The following is a 20,692-nucleotide window of genomic DNA, read 5'->3' as shown; positions in this document are numbered from 1 at the left end:
AGAAATTAGGGAGATTGAGTTATTCATTTAGATTTACGCAAATTCTAACCAAAATAAACAGTGAAAGGGACCTTTTCCAGGCTAGTGTGCAGGCTGCAGCCAGAAGGATTGACTAGCTTGGGTAGTAGGATTCCCTTCTGCAGAACGGAACTCAGCCACAAGAGTGCATATGGATCTGCCACACAATGCTACATACAGAGGCTTATCCTAAGCAGCTTGTTATGGGCAATGGAGCATGAAGTCTTCTGGGGAATGGAGGAGCCACCAGAGGATGGGGAGCAATAAGCAATCAAATACATAGAAAATAAAAATTAGAAGGAAAAAGGAGACAGAGACAGTAAATGACAGAAAAGAGTGAAGTTGTTCGAGGGTATAGTTAACACAAATCATTTCTTGGAACTGTACTGTCTTTTCTTAATGCACAGTAATAAAAGTCTGCTAAACCCACTCAGATTCAGCCTCCACAGTATATTCCAGTGTCCTTATCTCACCAAATATAGGTCTGTAACAGTTTCCAAGGTCTCCCTGGGCCTGTACCTCAGCACTCTCATCCAATTTCTAACCACAGAACAAGAAAAGAACACTCTAGCCATTTGGGAATATAGCCCTCAATCCAAAACCAGTATCAGGCTTGCTGGTGTCCAGCAAGAAGGAATTATGTAGAATATCAGATCTCCTGAACTTTTCCTCACCACATATTTTGACACACAAAGTATAATTTTCACAGATATTATCTTACCTTCTGTTTTGATCTTCAGTGCAGTTCTAACCAAGGCAAATAATGTAGCATTGAACATGACTGTTCCGTCACTGTTCAGAGGCATGTTCATGGCTACTAACCTCTGTACATGGAAAAAAGAAAACAAATGAATCTTTTTAACAAATTAATCCTTGAGGGAATACATTTGGGCAATAATGTGTAATTATGTTCATTTATCTAAAAAGCTGACATGTATGAAAAGAACAACACCTGACAAGGTATGTAGAAAAAAAATCGTATCCCTTAGCTGATGAACAGGATATCGCTCTGCAAGAGAGCATTTTTGCTTGACACCAGAAATGATCCATGGCATTCCAAAGATCCATCTCAGCTGCATACAATTTATCGATGATATTAATAACACAAATGTTTCCAGAAGAGCTGAAAATGTTCAGTGGTTTTCATATTTTATTCACTAAGCCCCTTTGCAGATGTCGGGCCAGATCATTGGTGAAGGCTGAACTGCACACGGCAGAAAAGTTGGGCAGGGTGGTGTATGCAAAAGTGTATGTTCCTGATCCTGCTGCCTCTGCCTCTACAGCACCAGAGTCCTGGCATTGAGCTAAAGGAATTTGAGATCTGCCCTAGCTGACGCCAGCTGCTAACAGCCCCAGGAGACCAATAAATGCAGCTGGGGATCAGAGTAGCGCAGGGGAGTCCTGGTTACACAGCCTTCCCTCTGGCCATGCCTACTGGTCCCTGCTATGCCAGCAATGGGGTGGGGGTTGGTGAAGTGGTGCAAGAGCCTCTGTGCTGGCTCTTTACCACCAGGGATCCCCTGTATTGAGGGGATCCTCCCAGGGACAGGTTTGACAACTTTAGGACCAGATTGCGCCAGTAGTGCTGCACAAAACAGCTGCACTGCATGAGAGAATCTGGGTCACTGTTTTCAGCAGTTAGCTTGTTTCAGTGGTTTGTATACATGTGCATGCCCACCCAAGCGCCACATCATCAAAACTGACTTGCAAAAGCTACTACATTTCCCAGGAGTGCTTTACACAGTAACACACATCTCAGATTTGTTTAATTAAGTAAGCCAGCCTAATTGGAAAATCAGTAATAACTATGTTGAATCAGTCTGGAAAGGACCTCCTGATTCAACTAGGGCATGGCTGTGCATAAGACTTGAATTGTCATCTACTCTATCACCATCAGCATTTTAAGCAGTCATCTCTCTCACAGCAGTGCCTCAGTGACCTTGATAAAATGACAGTATTGGATCTATCAGAATTTTTTCCTATCTAATTGATATTTCCTCTGTTCTACTGTAGGACCATGTCTACACTATGAGCTAGGGATGTGATTCCTCTGCTCGCGCACACACATACTTGCACTAGCTCTCCTCAAGCTAGCTTGAGTATAAATAGCAGTGTAGACACCGTGACGTGAGTAGCGGCAGTGGAGGCACAGCTTAGCCATGCCAAGTACATACCCCCTGGTTTCAGGCCCCTGTGCAGAACTCCAACCCTTGATTAACAAATTAAGGGCTGGAGTGCTCTCTCCTATACTTGTGTGTAGGCCTGAAAGTGGAACTTCTGACAATTTTTCTCTGTGAAATAATTGCTACAGAATGTAAAATGAAAACAGAACCATTTTTATCACAATTAGATGTTTAACATGTTCAGAAAAACTGCAGGGGTTTTGTAAATCTGACTTCTCTCCTTCTGAATGCAGATAGCAAAAAGAGGCATCCTGGGGAAATGAGGCCACTTGCAATCACTAAGTTAAAAAAAAAAAGTAAACATTGAGTAAAAACTGGCCTGTTCTCTAAAAGAAACTATTTCTCCAAGATTCACTGCCAAGTATAAGAGCTTCTATGGTTTCTTGTAGGTACGCAGTTAAGTAGCACAAACGCCGTATGACTGAAGGTTTATTGAAAAAAAAACACATATTGTTTTGTATTTAATTGATAAAATTATGTTTTAGCCAGTTTCTTGGAAATACACAAACTATGATAATGAAAATAGAATAATGCTACATTTATACAGCCACTTCTTTAATCCTAAAGTGCTTTATGTTGGTGTAACTACACTGAAATCAATTTACTGAAATAACAAACTGATTTGAGCGGGCAGAATAAACATAGGGCAAAACTGGAGTAATTCGGAAGGACAATTTCCCCCACCCATGAAACTGGACAGGATTATCGTGATAAAGCAGTAAAATTATGAACTATGGAGAAAAACAATGAGGGGAACTTATTTGAAGACGTACCTTGCATGCCACTCTGTGGGGGCATAATTTGCCAAAACCAAGGGGAGGCTGAATGCGTCGCAGTAACGTAACTACATCAAGATGCTTTATTCTTCCCCTACAATAAATATGTACCATTTGTCACATTTATATGTGCCTCAGAAGAAAGTATTTAACACTTTACTTTTATATATTCATTAGGGATATCTGGACAGAGAAATGATCGAACTTACTTTGCTTCAGGATCATATTCTGACCATATTCTTTTGAATTCATCCAAATGATGTGGACCCAGAATTGACCAGTCACGTGTCAAATAATCAAAGTTGTCCATGATGACAGCCACAAACAGATTGATAATCTGAAAAGCAATTCAAAACTTATATTTGCCTTCATTTTGCTGGCATATGTATTTATATGAAATAATTTAACTTTAAACTTTCAGCAGAATTAGAATTCAAGCTGGTTAAATAGTATTAGTGGATACTAGATTTGATAAATATTAAACTTTTCCCAGCAAATATGTTAACATTATTCTTTATCATTATTTATATTGACATAACATATGCAATCTTGCCCTGATGATATCCATTCAGAATACTGCTGCATAGATCATTTTCAAATTATCATTTCCAGTTGCTTTGACCATGTCACCTCTCTCTCTGAATCCTTTTACCAGCTCTCTCTTCTCTACCGTATCAAACAAAAGCTACTTGGCTTCACTTTCAAGGCCCTTCATGACCTATTCTCACCCTATTTAGCATTCAGTACTGAAGGTTGACTCTTGCCTCTGATTGGCCCATGAGGACAGCCTCTATTGCCCAGTTGTTACATTTTCAAACAAGCATCCTTGTTTCTTCTCCCATGCTGCAGATCCTGCCAGGGAAAAGCTTCTTATAAACATCTCATTGATCTCCTTTAAAACCCTCCTTAAAACTCTACTTTGCCATGAGGCCTACAAAAACCTTGGCAACGGTTAGCTTGCTTGTGAGCTGATATCACAGCCTATTATGCTGACCCATATTGTCTCAGTTTATGTCTGGACTGCAGGTGGGTCTCCAGCCCAGGCAGACAGACTCACACTAGTGGGACTGTAGCTAGCACATTAAAAATAGCCTTAGAGATGTTGCAGCTCATCAGGCTGGAGCTTGGGCCCTCAAGCCTAGGAGTCTAGGGTGGGCTAGAGAGCTGAGCTCCAACCCAGGTTGCAATGCCTATACTGCTATTTTTAGTGGATTAGCTAAAGCACCACTAGCACAAGTCTGTCTACCTGGGCTGGAAGGCTCACTCCTAGCTGCACTGCAGAGATACCCTCAGTGTCTCCTCGTACTCCCCTGTCAGTCTTTCCATATCTGTTGTCTCTCGTCTGATACTTAGACTATAAACTCTTGGAGCCAGGGATTTTTTGTTCTGTGTTTGTACTGCATCTTGGACAACGAGGTCCTGGTCAGTGAGCAGAACTCCTAGACAGTATGATGGTACTAACCAATAATAATGATAAATTATCATAGCATATTTCATATATCTTGGGGCCCAATCCTGCAAACTGCTACTCCTGCACATATGACAAGATTGAAGTCAATTGTCCAATCAAAATGCTAAAACTCACTTTTGCTTGTAAACACTAACTGAACTCACCAAAAATGCACAAAGCATGTAAAAACTGATGAAATAAATAATTGAAAAGTTGCTTCCACATGTGAATTCTTCTCCTGGACTATAATCAGATTCTGGATCACAGCGTTTTCCAGGCAAACAAGCCAGCATGATTTCCTGCCACGCTTCTCCAGTCGCACACCTTTGTTAGGGCACAAACAAGACAAGACAAGATCCATCAAAAATTGTTTCATAATGAGCTCTCCATTAACATTCTAGTACTTGTTTTTAACTCCAGAAGAGGACTGATAGTGTAGCATATAGTGTGGGGAGGGTGTGTGTGCATGTGTGCAGCTAGAACTCACAGAATTTATTTAAGAATGGCACCTGTGGGATAGTGTTTCAATATCCAAAAACAACCTTGCTGTCTAAAAGTATGTCTATGTTCCACCTGGGGATGTGATTTCCAGCTTGAGGAGATGTGTTTGCACTAGCTCTCAATGTGTTAGCAAGCAAAAAGCAGAATGTAGCTGCAGCAGTGTGGGCAGTGGGATAGGCTAGCTGCTCCGAGTATGTACCCATCTGAGAGTCTAGGCACATCGTCTGGGCAACTAACCCACCCTGCTGTTCATGCTGCCACAGCTACAGTCTATTTTTAGCTTGCTAGCTTGATGACAGCTAGCACAAGTATGTCTCCTTGAGCCGGGAATCACAACTGCAGCTAAAAATGTTGAAAATACCCTAAAAGAATACAGAAATATATGTTGTGGGTTAGGAGTTGCATGTTAAATTCTGAAAAATGATGTCATTTTCACCTAAATTTGTCATTTGAATATTAAATGCAATAAGCTGTGTCATCTTGAGTTGTACTGGAATGTTTAATGGTGTCCCTGTATTGGAGATGGAGGAGATTGAAGAGATTGGCTATCACCAGGTGCCTTAATCAATATCAAAGCTGTGGTCTTCCCATTAGCTTCAACCCAGCAGGGATCTGACCCTCTTTGGTCTAGCTCATGAGGCTGGGACTGAGTTCTATAACATCTTCTTACTTTTGAGGCTGATTGTTGCTGCCATTACAAATCATTATGTAGTGCTTCTGAGGAATTACTGGTTTATTTGCTATAATTGAATCAACCTGATAATTAGATTAATTTGATACTAACCCACTTTCTTTTTTGTTTGTTTGTATTTTATACTTTTGCTTAGTTATTTAGTTTAGTTTATGAAATACTGTATACAAATTTGGAAGCCTGTATTGTTTGGATGTTCCTCCCCAGAAGTCAGGTTTATGAATGCAAGAGCTGCCTAGGGTAAATAAGAGGCAACTGTGTGACCTACCTACTAGTGGTCCATAGAACTGCCCCTACAGTCCTTCCCATAGCTGGTCCCTGAAATGGAACACTTGTTTTTTGAAGGAAAATTGATCATTTCTCTCTATAAGCAACATGGGTTCCAGAACCTTTGAGGGACTGGCATGGTGGATAGGAACTGGTCAACCTAAAGGCTGACCAGTTACCCATGAAGTCTATACTCCTCACACAGTGCTTACTACCTTGAGTAGTCTCACTGAAGTCATGTGGGACATACTTATAGTTGGAAGAACTATGCCAAGCTGAGTTTGTAGGAATTGATCCCTCGTTTGGTTATTTTTGTTTCTAATGTATCGCTTGCTTCTACCCATACATACTGCTGTGGTGAAGGAGTTTGTTGTACTTTAGTGTTCAGGACTGGCAGAAGAGAAGCACCTTGAATGAGGAGACAGAGGATAAGGCTGGAAGAGGCTGGCTCTTTCTGGCAGGACACCATATACAGTGTTCATTATACATACTCTTATTATAGACAATTAATATTTTCCAAAGGGGGAGTGTAGCAGGGTGCTGGTGCAAAGGCACCTAATTAGCCCCTGCTCAGCCAGCTCCAGTTAGGAGAAATGGATTGGGCCAGGGGAGAAGCCTGGTGCCTGGCCTTTAGAATTAGTTGCACCTGCGGGCCTCAGGATTCAAGGGCTATAAAGGCTGGCTGGTAGCCAGAAGAAGGGGGAATGGCCAGGGGAAGGTCAGTCTCCAGGCTGAGGGCAGACTCTGTTTAGGAGAGGAGATTATCAGGCCTGCAAGCTCTCTCCATAGCATAACACTGGTGGTAGGAGAATGTTGTGTAAATAAAGCCACGAGTGCTGCATAACTAGAAGCCTCTCTGAGCTTTACTGGGGCAATCAGTGGGCCCCAGGAAGAGGGGTGGGCAGAGGACTTGTCACAGGGAGGCTAACACATATTTGTGTGTGCTAACTGGTTAAAGGTAACTGACTGTGCCTAAAGTACCTGCATGCCAAGTAATTTGTTTGTGAGTGCATATTTTGATTTATGCCTAAAAACATGGTTTATTTATGGCAGGCCCACCAAAATGCCCATCTGTTGGTAATTTGTTTTCTTGATGGCTCATATTCTCCATTTAGTTATATCAATGGAATCCCAATCAGTACCTGGGGGGTTGCCTGGCTGTAACTGAGGCCACCCTGCTCCCTTTTAGTGTGCTAGCCAGTGTGAGACACCCTTTTCCAGCCTCCCCTTTCCTTCCCTTTAGATCAGCAGTTTTCAAACTTTTTAAGTAGAGCACCCCCACAACCCAGACAAAAATAGGCACAATACCTGCCCCACCTTGGGTTTTCAGGATGGGGGAGGGCACATGCGACAACCTCTGAGGGCAGAGCCAGCGCTATGCATGGAGGCTGCTGGCAGTGTAAATCAGGTGCTCCGCTGAGGTGAATCAGGGGGTGGAGGTGGTGCTCCCTCTCTGAGCCCTGCCATGCAGAGCTGAAACCTGAGCCACCTGTCATCACCTCTTGCCCCCTTAAATGTTCCTCAGTCCCCCCTAGGGGGGACGTCCCAGCGTTTGAAAACCTCTGGTTTAGATGGTTTGTCTGGGGGGTGGCCAATCACCCTTGTGGGTTCTGAGAGGGATTTTTTCCCACAAGACAGAACTGCCAAACTGCTTTGTGGTGTTTTTCATTTCCCTCCTGGCATCCAAGAAGTGTGGTTCTGAGCTTCACTGAGTTAATTGGCATGACTTGTGACTGGTGATTTCCAGTGCAAATTGTAGGTTAGCACAAATAAACTTAGGACACTTCACCTCACTTGAGGTCTTGACTTCGTCCTCAGTTTTTTAAGCGATTTGAATTAAAACAGAAAGGTTCCTCTTATTGTCTGAAGTATTTTAGCAAACAGCGTTTGATCAGGAAATGTCACATTAGATATTGTATCTGAACTACTGCCACATGACATTCTTATCTAATAATTTCAATGTTTCTTATCTCTTGAACAAAGGACCTTCATTGTTCAAAGTTAATTAGGTAACACCATAGAAATATCAGTACATGAGTACATCCAACATATTGAAAAATCTTTTGTTGACTTTTTTATATGATCAAACTCGTTAGGGTGAAATTGTGGCCCAAAGCTACAGTCCTACATTGGTAGTAGTGCAGAACCGCATCACCAGAGAAGGTATTCTGTTTTAGAGATACTCGATCCCCATGGTGTTCCTGTCAAACACAGCTTCATTGACACCATAAAAGAGGATTCAGCATGCAGTCCCCTTACCCTTAGCAGAGGCTAGTCACAACAGTGGATCTCAGCAAGTGAAGTCATTATGTCGCCACTGTGCTTGGCCCCTGTGTATGAGGGGCCCAATGGAGGCCAAGTCTCCTTTCCCCCTCTCTATCCTTTGCACATTCAGGCTAGGGCCAGGTATATTGTGGCCCTTAATGTATCAAGAAAATTACAATACACTTCCCATTAGATATTATTTATGGTAGCTCTCTTAATAGATTGAGTGACTTTAGGTTATTCTTCTGTACATATCATACACTCTTAAGACTATTCTGTGTCAGTGAACAGTAGAAAGTATGGCAAAAAGGATTACATACCGTCATGCTAAATTACTTCTAACTTTCAAACCGATTTTAAGCAAGCTGACATTACACAAGCTAGAAGCATCTTCCAAATGTTAGTTTAAGAACCCATAGGCACTAATAAAAGCAAAGATTAAAATATACTTACCTGAACAGAAGCAGGACTGCTTGGGGAAAAGTCTGAAAATTGTTGTTTCTGTTAATTTGATTATTGTCCCTCATGGCAACTTTACCAAATACCTGCAAGCAGAAGTTGGGATCAAATATTATTTTTAATTCCATTCTACATAATTTTGTCTAAGAGTGGCCATAATCCAGCAGTTTAAATTAACATCTCTATGTATGAAAAACAGTTTTACAAGTACGATAATTGCTTCCTCTGATTTCTTCACTTCTTCCCTGGTAATTATGCAAATCTGACAACATGCAGTAAATATTGCATATTTACAGAATAGGTCTTAAAACGTTCAGTGCAACACCACTGAATCTATTATTACACATGTTATGCATCCTCCTATGTTCTGGGTCAGATTATGTTATCTTTATTATTTATATTACACTAGCACCGGGTGGTCACAACTGAGATTAAGACCCCATTTATGCTTAGTGTTGCATATACTCATAGTAAAACATAATCCCTATACTGAAGACTATGCAATCTAAATAGACAAGACAGACACAGAGCAGGGAACTGAGGCATAGAGAGTTGAAGCAATTTGTCCAAAGTCATATAGTCAGTCTGTGGCAGCACAGGGAATTGAATCGAGAACTCTTGAGTTCAAGTCCAGTGCCTTGACCACATGACTAGCCTTCCTTTCCCAGTAGAGTATTTCAGATATTATATGACATTGTATTATATATGTATGTGATATTACAGAATATTAGAGACCATTATCCTACCTGTTTTAGGAAGATTTATATTATTGTGCTGTACATGCATAATGTCAAATTAAAAATCGTAAGGGTATCTGTCCCGTTCTGGTGAATGAATGGAGAAAAGGGGAGAATCAGAAAGGAAAGCCACTCCATATAGGATGTTCCTCACCTCAGTCTCACTGTAGTGGAGACTTCCCTCTTTCCTGGGCTGTGCCAAACTCTTATACCCTTTGGGGACACAGGAATTCACATGGGGGTCGTTCTAGCACACAGATCTAGCCTAATGTCTTTATTAGCCTGGGCAGAACCCCAGTGTCATGGGAAAGAACAGTCCATCAGTGGGAATATGGCAATGTGCTCATTTTCAGGGGACGATTACTCATAATTACCTGCATTCCGATAACAGCATAGATGAAAAACAGCATAGCTATCAGAAGAGCAACATATGGCAGAGCCTAAAACAATGGGAAAAGCCTTCTATTATTTTTTAATAATTTCAATTTGTGGAGCTTTTTAAAAAAAATAACGTAGCCCTTCTATACAGATTTATCCAAGATTTTAGTTTTTGTACAAATTATTAAAATGTCAGATAAGAGCTCAAATCACTTAATACTCTTCCACATACAATGGGCACATTATTAGAGTTTATAGCCCAGAATCTCTCCTGCTGACAAATCTGTTCAACACAGAAAAAAGGGGTGGGGCAGTCAGGGACTTGTAACCACTCCCTGATTCTCAGGGCAGGCCGGCTGAGGCCTTGGTCTCAGTGTCAGTTAGAGGAGTCTGCTCTAACTTATGACAACTCGAGTGGCTCTTACAGGACCATATGCCAGTTGAGAATTGGAAGAGCAGAGTTGTGCTTTAAGCCCTCCCAACCATGACACGTCCTCCCCCATGATACATGGGGTGGAAGAGGCAGTTCATTCCAGGGGAACTCTCAGCTAGCTCCTTAGAGACAGATTAGGCCACTTTGCTCTGTCTAAGCAATGTAGAGTAGCCAGAGAAGGGGACAGAATCTGAACTGACATGTAATATATGCACTTCAGTGGCATGGATGGCACTTCCACTCTTCAGAATCAGCATATTACAACCAAATAATAAATATTTCAGAATATTCCTGCCAGAAAGATATTTATTTATTTCAAAACATCAGTTCTTCTATTTTATTTTAATTACAGTTAGCCCCAGATTCTTCAAAAATGTAAACACTTAATATTATACATGTCAGTAGTTGGATCAATTTCATGTGCATAAGTGTTTGCAGTTTCAGGACCTTAGACATCTATCTGTTAAAGAGGTAAATACCTCATTTACATAATCACAAAATTAAAGCATTTGAAGACATGTTCATATCCCTCTGAGAATTTTTGATCCCAGCAAGTACTGGTAATCATCTATCTTTAGTTATGTATGCTGTAGGTGAACATGGCCTACATAAATATGTCATATATAACTTATTGTGCAATTGTATGAAAAGCCATCTTTAGAATGACAAAGTTACTTGTAGAATAAGTACTCTGATGCTTATAGATCTCATTGTAAAACCTAAGGTTACAAGACTAAGGATAAAATCCTGGCTGCATTGAAGTCAATAACAAAGCTTTTATTGACTTCAGTGGTGCGAGGATTTCATCCCATATATTTTAAATTCCTTGTAATGAGAGGTAACATATAATTACAAGAGTAATATTTTGCTACTTGCATCCTGAGCCATAAAAATTAAATTAGATTTATGTACAATTAAAAGGCAGATTTAACATTATCATGCTCACCTGAAATGACTTAATAAATGTCCACAACAATGTTCTGATTCCTTCACCCCTGCTGAGAAGCTTCACCAATCGCATCACTCGGAAGAGACGGAAAAAAGTGATGGAGATTCTAGCGCTGTCTTCAGAGTTCTGAAGGGTATCACGGAGAAGTGAAACAAAATAAAAAGCAGAACATGCAACACTTTCAGAAAAACAACAACAAACACAATGGTGAAAGAGGTAAGATTTGAAAATGTACTTTAGGGTCTTTTCATCTTTATAAGCATGATATGAAAGGAAAAATTACATGCTAAGAACACAGGATCTGTAGAAATGCTTCACACATCACATGCATTTCCAAGTTTCCTAGTTTGTTAATAGGATCATGTTGGGTTCATTTGTAGTAGAGTTCAATAGTACATTGACAACGAATGCAAACCACTGCATACACCTTGCTAGTAGGACAATTATGAAAAATACAGAAAAACTGGTGGAAAAAATAGACATAGTCAAAAGAATAAACTCAAGTAGAGGTACAACCACTGGGGTCAGTTTACTAATCTTACCCCAGACTCATCAGTTGTGACAGTTTCAGTTGGCTTTGGCTTTAAAAAATTAAGAACATTATATATTAAAATCAAACAAAAGATAAAAAAAATTAATTCAACTTCACCATAAATAGGAGGAAGGACATTTTGAATTTCTAAATGTAAATTAACAATTTTTGTTTGTTTGTTTCTTGGATAAACATGGTTATCCTCATTAGAAAATACTCCTTAACATTTCCTATGACATTACTGGTTGAGTAAAACCAAATACTACAAGCTTACTGTCAAAAAGCTAAAAGGAGTCACTGTAAACTAAATACTAAAATAGGACCTACCCCTGCTTCCATGCAAGCCAGTGTGAGTTTTGCCACTGTCTTCAATGGGAGCAGGATGTTTCAAATTGTAGCTATAAACAATAAGTGAAACTGGAGACAAAGACTTTTGTGTTAAAGCAGCATCTCAAAGTCCCTGTGCTGCTGAGCTCTTTTTTTAGGTTTAATTCAACCTTCACTGGTTGTCCAACCATATTCTAATCACTGGGTATTGATATCACATCACGAGTTTCTTAAAGTGAAGTGACTCACTGAATTATTTAACTGAACTATTCTTTGCTCAACATTCTTCTCTGCGGTGCTTAACAGAAACAGATACTACTTTGCTAGAGAGAGACGCAAACATTTTTAGTGCAGTTGACATTGTTAGGAAGACAGCCTTTGCTGTAAGCTTTGTCATTGCCAATGATAAAAAACATTTCTCTTTTATTCCTATCCAGGCATGTTTTGAGTTTGGTTGTTAAATAGGTATGTTAGAATTTCAAGGTCTAAAAAACTAACCATCATAGATCTAATAATTTACATGGAATTTTATACATATCTAACAATTGTGGACCAAATTCTAGGCTTCCTCTGCTCATGGGAGGAGGAAAGGGAGGTAGAAAACCACTCCAAGGTTCTCCTTGAAGAGTTTTCCCCAGATGGTTCCATCAGAATCAAATGATGATGAGGACAGAGTAGGCAGAGTTGGCACTCCCTAGGAACAAACATAGGGTTCACTCTTGTAACCTACAGATCTCTGGCAGAATAATACTTATGTAGGCTCTGGGCTTCCATGCTGATTCTGAACACACTGCCCATGCTCCAGAACTTAGCCAGTGCAACTCCACTGCAGCTATGCAAAACAAACACCAAAATATATGAGCCCATTACAGCCAGATCATTACTAGTAGTATTAAGAGTCTAATTGTTGTGTCTTTTGCTTTTAGATAACATACGTACTATAAAGGGACCACAAGGGGACCGTGGAATCAAAATAAACGTGTTTTCTAATTATAGACAACCTGCAAATCCCATCTAACTATATACATTGCTGCTGTGGCTAGGTTTTAGTACTTTCTGAAATATAGAAAACAGTAAGGGATACTAAAGGCATTAAAAGCTATTTAAAAGAAAAACTACCCAATTCTTAAGCACTGCACTAATGTTAACTGAGGGCTAGGTCCTGTCCTCAGAAATATGAGCAGACAACATCATGAACAGCACCTTGTAAATCAGATACAGTGTCTGTGCTCTGTACGCGTTTGTACAAAACACACAGAGAGGTTAAAAGAAAGAAGTGATATCAGATCATTGCTACATAGGAAACTCATTGAATATATATATATATGAAAAGAACCTTCAAGATAAATCATTTACATAGTGACCTACTTAAATCAACCACAGATAAGCACTAGTACATATAGACACATAGCTTGTCAAAATATTGGTGCAATTGTTATTTTCTACAGAACTAACAATTCTTTTTCAAATCCTCTTAAAAATAAAGGGCCATGGAGCCAGCTGAAGATCTGGTCCAAAATTACAAAATCTTCCCTGTATACAGTGTTTTTGTAGCTGTGTTGGTCCCAGCATATTAGAGACACAAAGTGGTCAGGTAGTATCTTTTACTGGACAAACTTCTGCTGGTGGGAGGCAAGCTCAAAACAACATCAGAGAAAGTTGGTAATATTTTGTGTTTACCAACTGTGACAAGATCTCTTTAAACATCTAAAGACTGAGAGTTAAGATACTGATTATAAAAGAGACTGTCCAGGACAAGGATGACCAATGTATTGGATAGCAGGCTTGAGCTCCATCTTTTCCATGTGTTCTGATTTACTAAATACTTAATTCCTATTCCTGAACAGTAAAACAGAGACTAGATTACCAAATTTGCATGTGAATAGTACCACTGCAGGGGCTCAAGAGAAGATGAGTATAAAATCCCTCTGTTTGTTTTCCTATCTAAAGGACATTTGTGTACATGCACATTCTCCTCTCATAATTCATCTCTTCCCCAGCTTCCTTAGTCTAAATGGTCTTAATCCTTTATTTGTGACAGCTAATCTGCAACTGCTGGAGAGGGTTATGATGTCATAGACAAGGAATTATGAATTATAGATACTGGTGAGAACAGGCCAGGAATGAGAAAAGAAAACATCCTCCTTAAAATGATATACAGTAGCATTATAACCAGTATGGGCTAGGCATTAGAAACAAAAATGAAAACATTTCCGATGAAGTGTTATTTTCTTCTCTAGAGGCCAAAAACATTCAACTTTTGTCCCTTACGAGAGAGGCACTTTCAATGCCAAAGCTTTAAAATCAGACCCTTTTTATCTAATCGCTCTCTCGCTCTCTCTGGCATTTATAACACATCTGCACGGTAGTATCTAGGTGTCTACTAAAATGAATGATTGTAATTAATGTAACTGTGTGATAATTTAGAGTACACACATACACATTGTGAAGCAAAAACTTCATTTAAAAGGGATTAATGTGGTTAAGGGTAAGGAATGTCAAGGTGTGGGACATCTCTTAACTGTACCCTAAATGTCCACACAGCATGTTTCTACTGACAATGACACAGTGCATCTTCACAAAGGAACTTCCTTCCACCTCCTACTGATAATCACCCTAATATAAAATCTTAATTACAATCTCTGCAACATTAGCTAATACTCAGTGTTTACGTATGTGAACAGAATAAGCAAGTGGCATGTTATGTGTTTGTGGTACAAATATGAGGTTATAATTAAGATTTTGGGGTTGGGCAGAGAGGGCTCTTTTTGACCTTGCATGTTGACAAAAGCGTGAGTTTGAAGAACTACTTCCTATAGGCAGCCTGTTGAAACCTCCTGCATCAACTCCTCTGATGAAAAGGGTGTATTATAGGCATCCAACCACACTGAGCATTGACTTGCATATGTCTGCCCAATCTGGTGGGGGGTTTGTATTTGAAATCACCATTTGTATCAGATTACAGTGACATGATTTGAGATTTGCTTTGTCACTCAACGTATCAATATTTGTCTTGGGCATAAGGCTATGGAATAGGCACACTCACAATCACTGACCCAAATTCTGCCTTCTGCCTTCCTTGATTGCCCCGCTGCACTTAATGGGGTGGCCAGGTATGCATAAGGTAAGAGTTTGGCCTAATGTTTCTATCTTTCCTCTCAGCCGTGCTCCAACTACACCAAGAGCCTAATTCAACAAAACATTTAAACATCCTCAATTTTAAGCATGTGATAAAGTCCATGCTTATGAATAGTGTTTTAATAGCATGTGTTTAATAGTGTTTTAATTGCCTGGCCATTCTTATGTTCTGGTGAATCACAGGCCAAATCAGCAGCTTTCTTTACCTTCCAAAAAAAGATCAACTGAGAACAAACTTTTCCCTTAGACTTCCAGATCCAAATATTCACAACCTGCTAACAATCTAACACCATGTTTTTCTTGTTGCATACAAAGAAGTAAATATATCTCTCAATTACTTCAGTTATTATCTCAATGATAACTCTTCTGACATCTCTCACCCTGCAGTGAAAGTAAAGTGGCAAATAAACCTTCTGACTTTGGAAATGCATATCTTTTAAGCTACGCTATATCAAACTGCAAACAATGCAAAACTGATTACATCATGCATTTGAAGCAAACTGCAATTCTGTGATAAAAATTAAAATATATGTATGTACATATATGATGTGAGACAGTGGACATGAGTAGACAGTGTAGATCAAATGCTTCCTGTTACAGAAGTGTATCAAAGGGCACTACATTATTCCAGGGTGTGATGTATTAATTTATTGATATGATGCAGCAGGAAACATCTGAGGTACAAATATATGGTGACAATAACATAGGTAAAAAAAGCATCTAAGTTGTCAAAATATCTTTAAAAACATGAAGGGCACAATAATGTTTTTTAAGAGCATAAAAGCAGTGTTTCAAATGTGGCTGTTGATTTTTTTCATAATATTAACGATGCCTATAGTGATCCTAATTCAAAAGCCAATCAAGTGCTTACATATATATTGTTCAGTAAATATTGGGAAGTATATATTTATGTAGGGAAATCTAATATGGGCATGGGAAATAATTATTTTCCCTCTAAAACACATGCATTTAGTACTATAATATTATATTTTAAATGTTGCATTTATATCGTACCCATTGAAATAAGTGTGAATTGACCAGATTACTAAATGACTGTCCCTTATTCAGTTAGACTAACTAAGGCCCTGATCTTGGAAAGGGATCCATCCCTGTGGACCCTTATGTTCACATGGTCAGAGTTACCTTATATTATGAGTCATCCTGATAAAGTAACTCAATTATCATAATTTAACACCTCTATGAAAATAACTCAGAAGATAACTAATATTTTAGGGGTAGTGTGTGGATTAATTATTGCAATGTGCTTTGATGTGCTTAGATGGAAAGCTCTATATAACAGTACAGTTTTCTGAACTATTCTTAGACATAAAAAGATACATTTGCAAACAAGGCTTAAGCTGAATCTGCAGAATATGCACAAACAGTAAATGCATTCACAAAACCAATATTCACATGAAAACATGCGTGATTTCAAATGAATACATGCAAATACCTAATTGTGCAAGTGACTCTCTAAGGCCAGATTCTGCCACTGTTAGTCATGCTGAGTAGTAGCTTACTTCACAGGCAGTCTCATTTAGTTCAGTTAGACTACTCCTATGAGTAACTGCTCCCACATGTCAGCAAACAGTTCACAATCTAGCCTCATAGTCTGCATGTGCAAACACGTTTTTTTTAGTACAGTTATCTGCATATGTAAAAACGAGTCAATAAAAAATAAAGGCCTGATTCTGAACTCACACTGGTGTAAATGAAGAGTAACTCTGGTGAAGTCAAAGGGTGAAATCCTGACCCTATTGAAGTCAATGGAACTTTTGCCACCACTGTAAAATCAGTGCAAGTGAACTACAACCCAAATGAGGACCTAAAGATCCCTTCTTTGTTTTGCTTGATTTGCAACTGTAAATTCAGACCCAAAATTATTGGTAAGTCAATATTATACTATTTATCGCCCTGGAATGCTAAAGCGGTATTTCTTTATGCCCATAGGACAGCCTGGCCAAATTCTATTTCTACGGGAGATCTTCCTGGCTTGTCCTACTGCCCTGGCCCACTGATGGTTGCAATGGTAGATTACAAAATTTTACCAATGTGATCATGTAGTCTGACCTTCTGTATAATATAAGCCAAAGGACTTCCCCAAAATAATTCCAGCTAAAACTATTTTGGGGAAGTTCTATGGCCTGTGTTATAGAGGAGGTCAGACTAGAGTATCACAATGGTCCCTTCCTGTTGTCCTTAGAATCAATGAAACCAGAAATAAACATAAGTAAGACTTGCAATATTTTAAAAGAGGTGAGTTGAATTTGAATGGTTTTACTGGGGAAGTGAGAGCCAAGATTACTGGTACTGTCACCTTACGCCCTGTTTCAGCAAAACACTTAAGATGTGCTTAACTTTAAGCATGGGATTAGTACCATTCGGACTAAATAAAAGAGATACAGTTGAGACCAGGAAAGTGAACCTTCCATATTTTTTGAGATTTTAGCAGCTTGTGTACAATCAAATGTTAATGGTGAAAAAGTAAAGAGCATGTGAATGCGAAGCTCTTGTAGACAATCTACCAGTGTACAACACAATGTGAACATGCTTCTGCGTCACCCCCTGATGGTCATCCAAACTGTTTCTCAAGTGACAAATGCAAAATGTAAAATCACCTTTTTGTAACCACAAGCTCCAAATGTGTCCTGTAATTACATTTCAGAAATATTTATCTTTGATTGTCTTGTAGTTAAGTTACATATGTTCAAATCCCAGACTGCAGCAATCACATTTCATGACTCAAAGTCACTGTTCTCTGATTTTTTAATTTTTTTTTTATTTAGAAGGAACAATTTAGATGACCAAGCAAGATCTTGTGTGTCATTGGAAACTCTGGAAAACAAAATGTGAACAAAGAAATAAAAAATATTATATGGCTTTAGTAGTGCTTTTATTATTTAAATTGCTATACCGTATATAAATTTATTAATATATACTTGCCTCTAAAAATTTCTAAAAATAAAATGAACATGAAAACCAATTAGGTGGCAGAAAAGAAATATTGGCAGATGGTAGGGAGATTAACTAAAAACTAGAAACAACAACCGCAAACTGTGTATATATATTGCTCTGAGGTTATCTATATCATAAAATGCGTCAAGGAACACATGTGGTTCCTGGTCATGGCTTGATCCTGCAGAGTGCTAAGCACTCTTGTGAGGTTTCAAGCACCCTGAACTCACCCTGACTTGCATGGGAGTTGAGGGCATTCAATATCTGATATGACTACATAGGAAAATCCTCTCCTGGACACGCTGTGAAAGAGAGGTTATAGGACCACAAGAGTCAATCTTCAGGCATCATAAATATTATTATAAAACTCTGAAATAACCATATCTTATAAAATAACAAATTAAAAAGATGACATATTTTACTAGATTTCATACTGCCATCAGTATGACACTTAAATGAGAAGTCCAACCCACTCACTTGAACAAGTTGAGTCAGGTACAGATCTCACACTAATGTAAATCTGAAGTACCTCCATTGACCCTTGGAGTTATTCTGGAGTACACTAATGTAAAGTTAGTTTGTAGCCTAGTTATTTTCACAGAATGAGGCAATTTCTATGTGGAAATATATAGAAATGTTCAGCTGTTGATCTGAACATCCCTATGTGTTGGCGAGACTTCTAAGACCTTGCTGACACTGAGATTTAATCCACTAGTGTAGCTGCACCAGTGCAAACCCTTTATGTAGATATGATTTACACTGCTGCAAAACAGTTTGCACTGGTGCAGCTTACAACTGTTTTTAACTACACTGGTGTAAATAGTGTCTATACTTGACATTTGTGCAGCTGCAGCTACAGTGGTGCCTGAAATCTCAAATACAAGGCCTTATTAACATCCTTGTGGTGCTACAAATATCCCAATATCAATCCATTTTCTATCACTGTTAGAAAAAAAAAGTTGTGTTGTACACAACATGTTTGAGGATGCCATTGAAAAATGTTAATAAAGGGATTTTGAAAATATAAGATTCTAATTTTAAAAGTTTTGATCAGTTATATGGAGATGAACAAAGCAGGAATACTCACTAGAATCACAAACAGTAGCCATATAAAAGCCGAGCATTTTTATAGAGAGTCTACAGTAACTAATATTTCATGTTGGAAATGGGAAATCAAACCTAGAAACCAACTACAACATATCCACACTTTCACAAACAAATTAAGCACACTAAATGTGATACAGAGTAAAAACAGAGATGAAAAAAAGAGTCTGTTGTGCAGTAGAAGACATCAACAATGAGACTTTTCTATAGTGAGAAGGCATGAAAGGCTCAGAAATGAAAGTGCTAACACTTTAAATCTAAACACAAAATACAGCGCATGCACTGAACTAGAGCTCACCAGTTTTATCTCGACAATTTTCAAGCCAAATACGTGAATTAGTACAAAGTCAGAGTTAATCACAGATGAAAACTTAGCAGTAATCAGTTATACTTACAAGTAATGCTGTCAGATAAACCACTGTCAACATAGTGTTAACCGCAGACTATCATAATCATATCTCATATACTATTTTCACTACCCCTTCATATGTGAATACATTTTGTAGCTTTGAGGGAAAGCAATTTTAGGTGGCCACGTTTCTGTATGTCCCAAAAGTCATACTTCCCCATACAAAACAACAGTTGTGTATGCAAGCTGGATAATAAATAACTATTTGAGCTGAACTTGGAAGTCCAAGTTTGGGGCATGAAAAAACTTGGGCCTCGAAAAACCATCACAGGCAATTTTGGGCACACAAATGTAGAGGCCGCTTTTGAAAATCTGGCCAATGAAGTGCAATTATTCTTCAGAAGTGTCTCTGTAAAAATGGAATAATGTGGGTTCCATGTTCACTGTCCCATATGAACATCCAGCTCAAATTTACTCAGTCTGCTAGTAAAAAGATTTCTTTCCCTTAACTGCTAGCTGTGCAAACTCTGCATGAAATCTGAAAGTTAAACCGTGTTCTTTCTGGCTTCTGCATCATCACCATTGTTCTCAACCCCCCCCCTGTGTAGTAGTAGAAAGGGTAATGAGCAGCTTGTATACTGTATATAATTCAAAATATTCTACACTTGTCAAAACCAAATAAGAATGAAATTGTATTATACAGTAACTTAAAATTATTTTGATCATGTTTATTCTCTTATTTGTTAATTTTCAAAAATTTCTAATTCACATAGGAATTTCAAGTTCTTAGTGCAAATTAGCAGATACCTACTGTGTGCTGGTTTAGACATTTTAAAAATTATATTATAACCTGATAAAGCAGCATATTTGTTTCCATATCAGGTTTCAACACATGTATACATTTTATTAAATGTATATTACAGTGCTTACCAAATAGGCTAGAACCAAAAGCTTAAAGCTTTGCATATTATTATTTTCTCTCAACTACAACTACTCTGACTGACTTAGGCCCATCCCCATCACTCTTTTCTCTTCCCTTCTTCATGTCCCTTGAGGCACTAGGAAGGAGGAGATACTATGCTCCCCAACATGACTTTGACCAGCCCCTACACAGGGGCACAAGAGATGTGTGTATGTAGGGGAAGCTACTCGTGTCCTCCCCTCCCCTTGCACGTCCCCT

The 20,692-nt window shown here is 38.8% G+C and overlaps 1 protein-coding gene across 8 annotated transcripts in view; it reads right to left on the bottom strand.

Annotated features, from left to right (window-relative positions):
• Window positions 1–20,692, bottom strand: part of CACNA1D (calcium voltage-gated channel subunit alpha1 D) — a 351,709-nt gene that overhangs the window by 57,711 nt on the left and 273,306 nt on the right. For all 8 annotated transcript variants that reach the window (XM_039546606.1, XM_039546605.1, XM_039546604.1 and 5 more), the window contains 7 exons: window positions 11,105–11,233; window positions 9,722–9,787; window positions 8,605–8,696; window positions 4,592–4,751; window positions 3,187–3,314; window positions 2,975–3,071; window positions 740–842 (listed from right to left, as the gene is read on the bottom strand). In XM_039546606.1, coding sequence (XP_039402540.1) covers window positions 740–842; window positions 2,975–3,071; window positions 3,187–3,314; window positions 4,592–4,751; window positions 8,605–8,696; window positions 9,722–9,787; window positions 11,105–11,233 — 775 coding nt within the window. The remainder of the gene's footprint in view (window positions 1–739; window positions 843–2,974; window positions 3,072–3,186; window positions 3,315–4,591; window positions 4,752–8,604; window positions 8,697–9,721; window positions 9,788–11,104; window positions 11,234–20,692) is intronic.

Source organism: Mauremys reevesii, linkage group 7 (genome assembly GCF_016161935.1).
Source record: "Mauremys reevesii isolate NIE-2019 linkage group 7, ASM1616193v1, whole genome shotgun sequence".
Classification (NCBI taxonomy): Eukaryota; Metazoa; Chordata; order Testudines; family Geoemydidae; genus Mauremys; species Mauremys reevesii.
The sequence above is the reverse complement of the archived record's forward strand: the minus strand, read 5'-3'. Positions and strand labels throughout refer to the sequence as shown.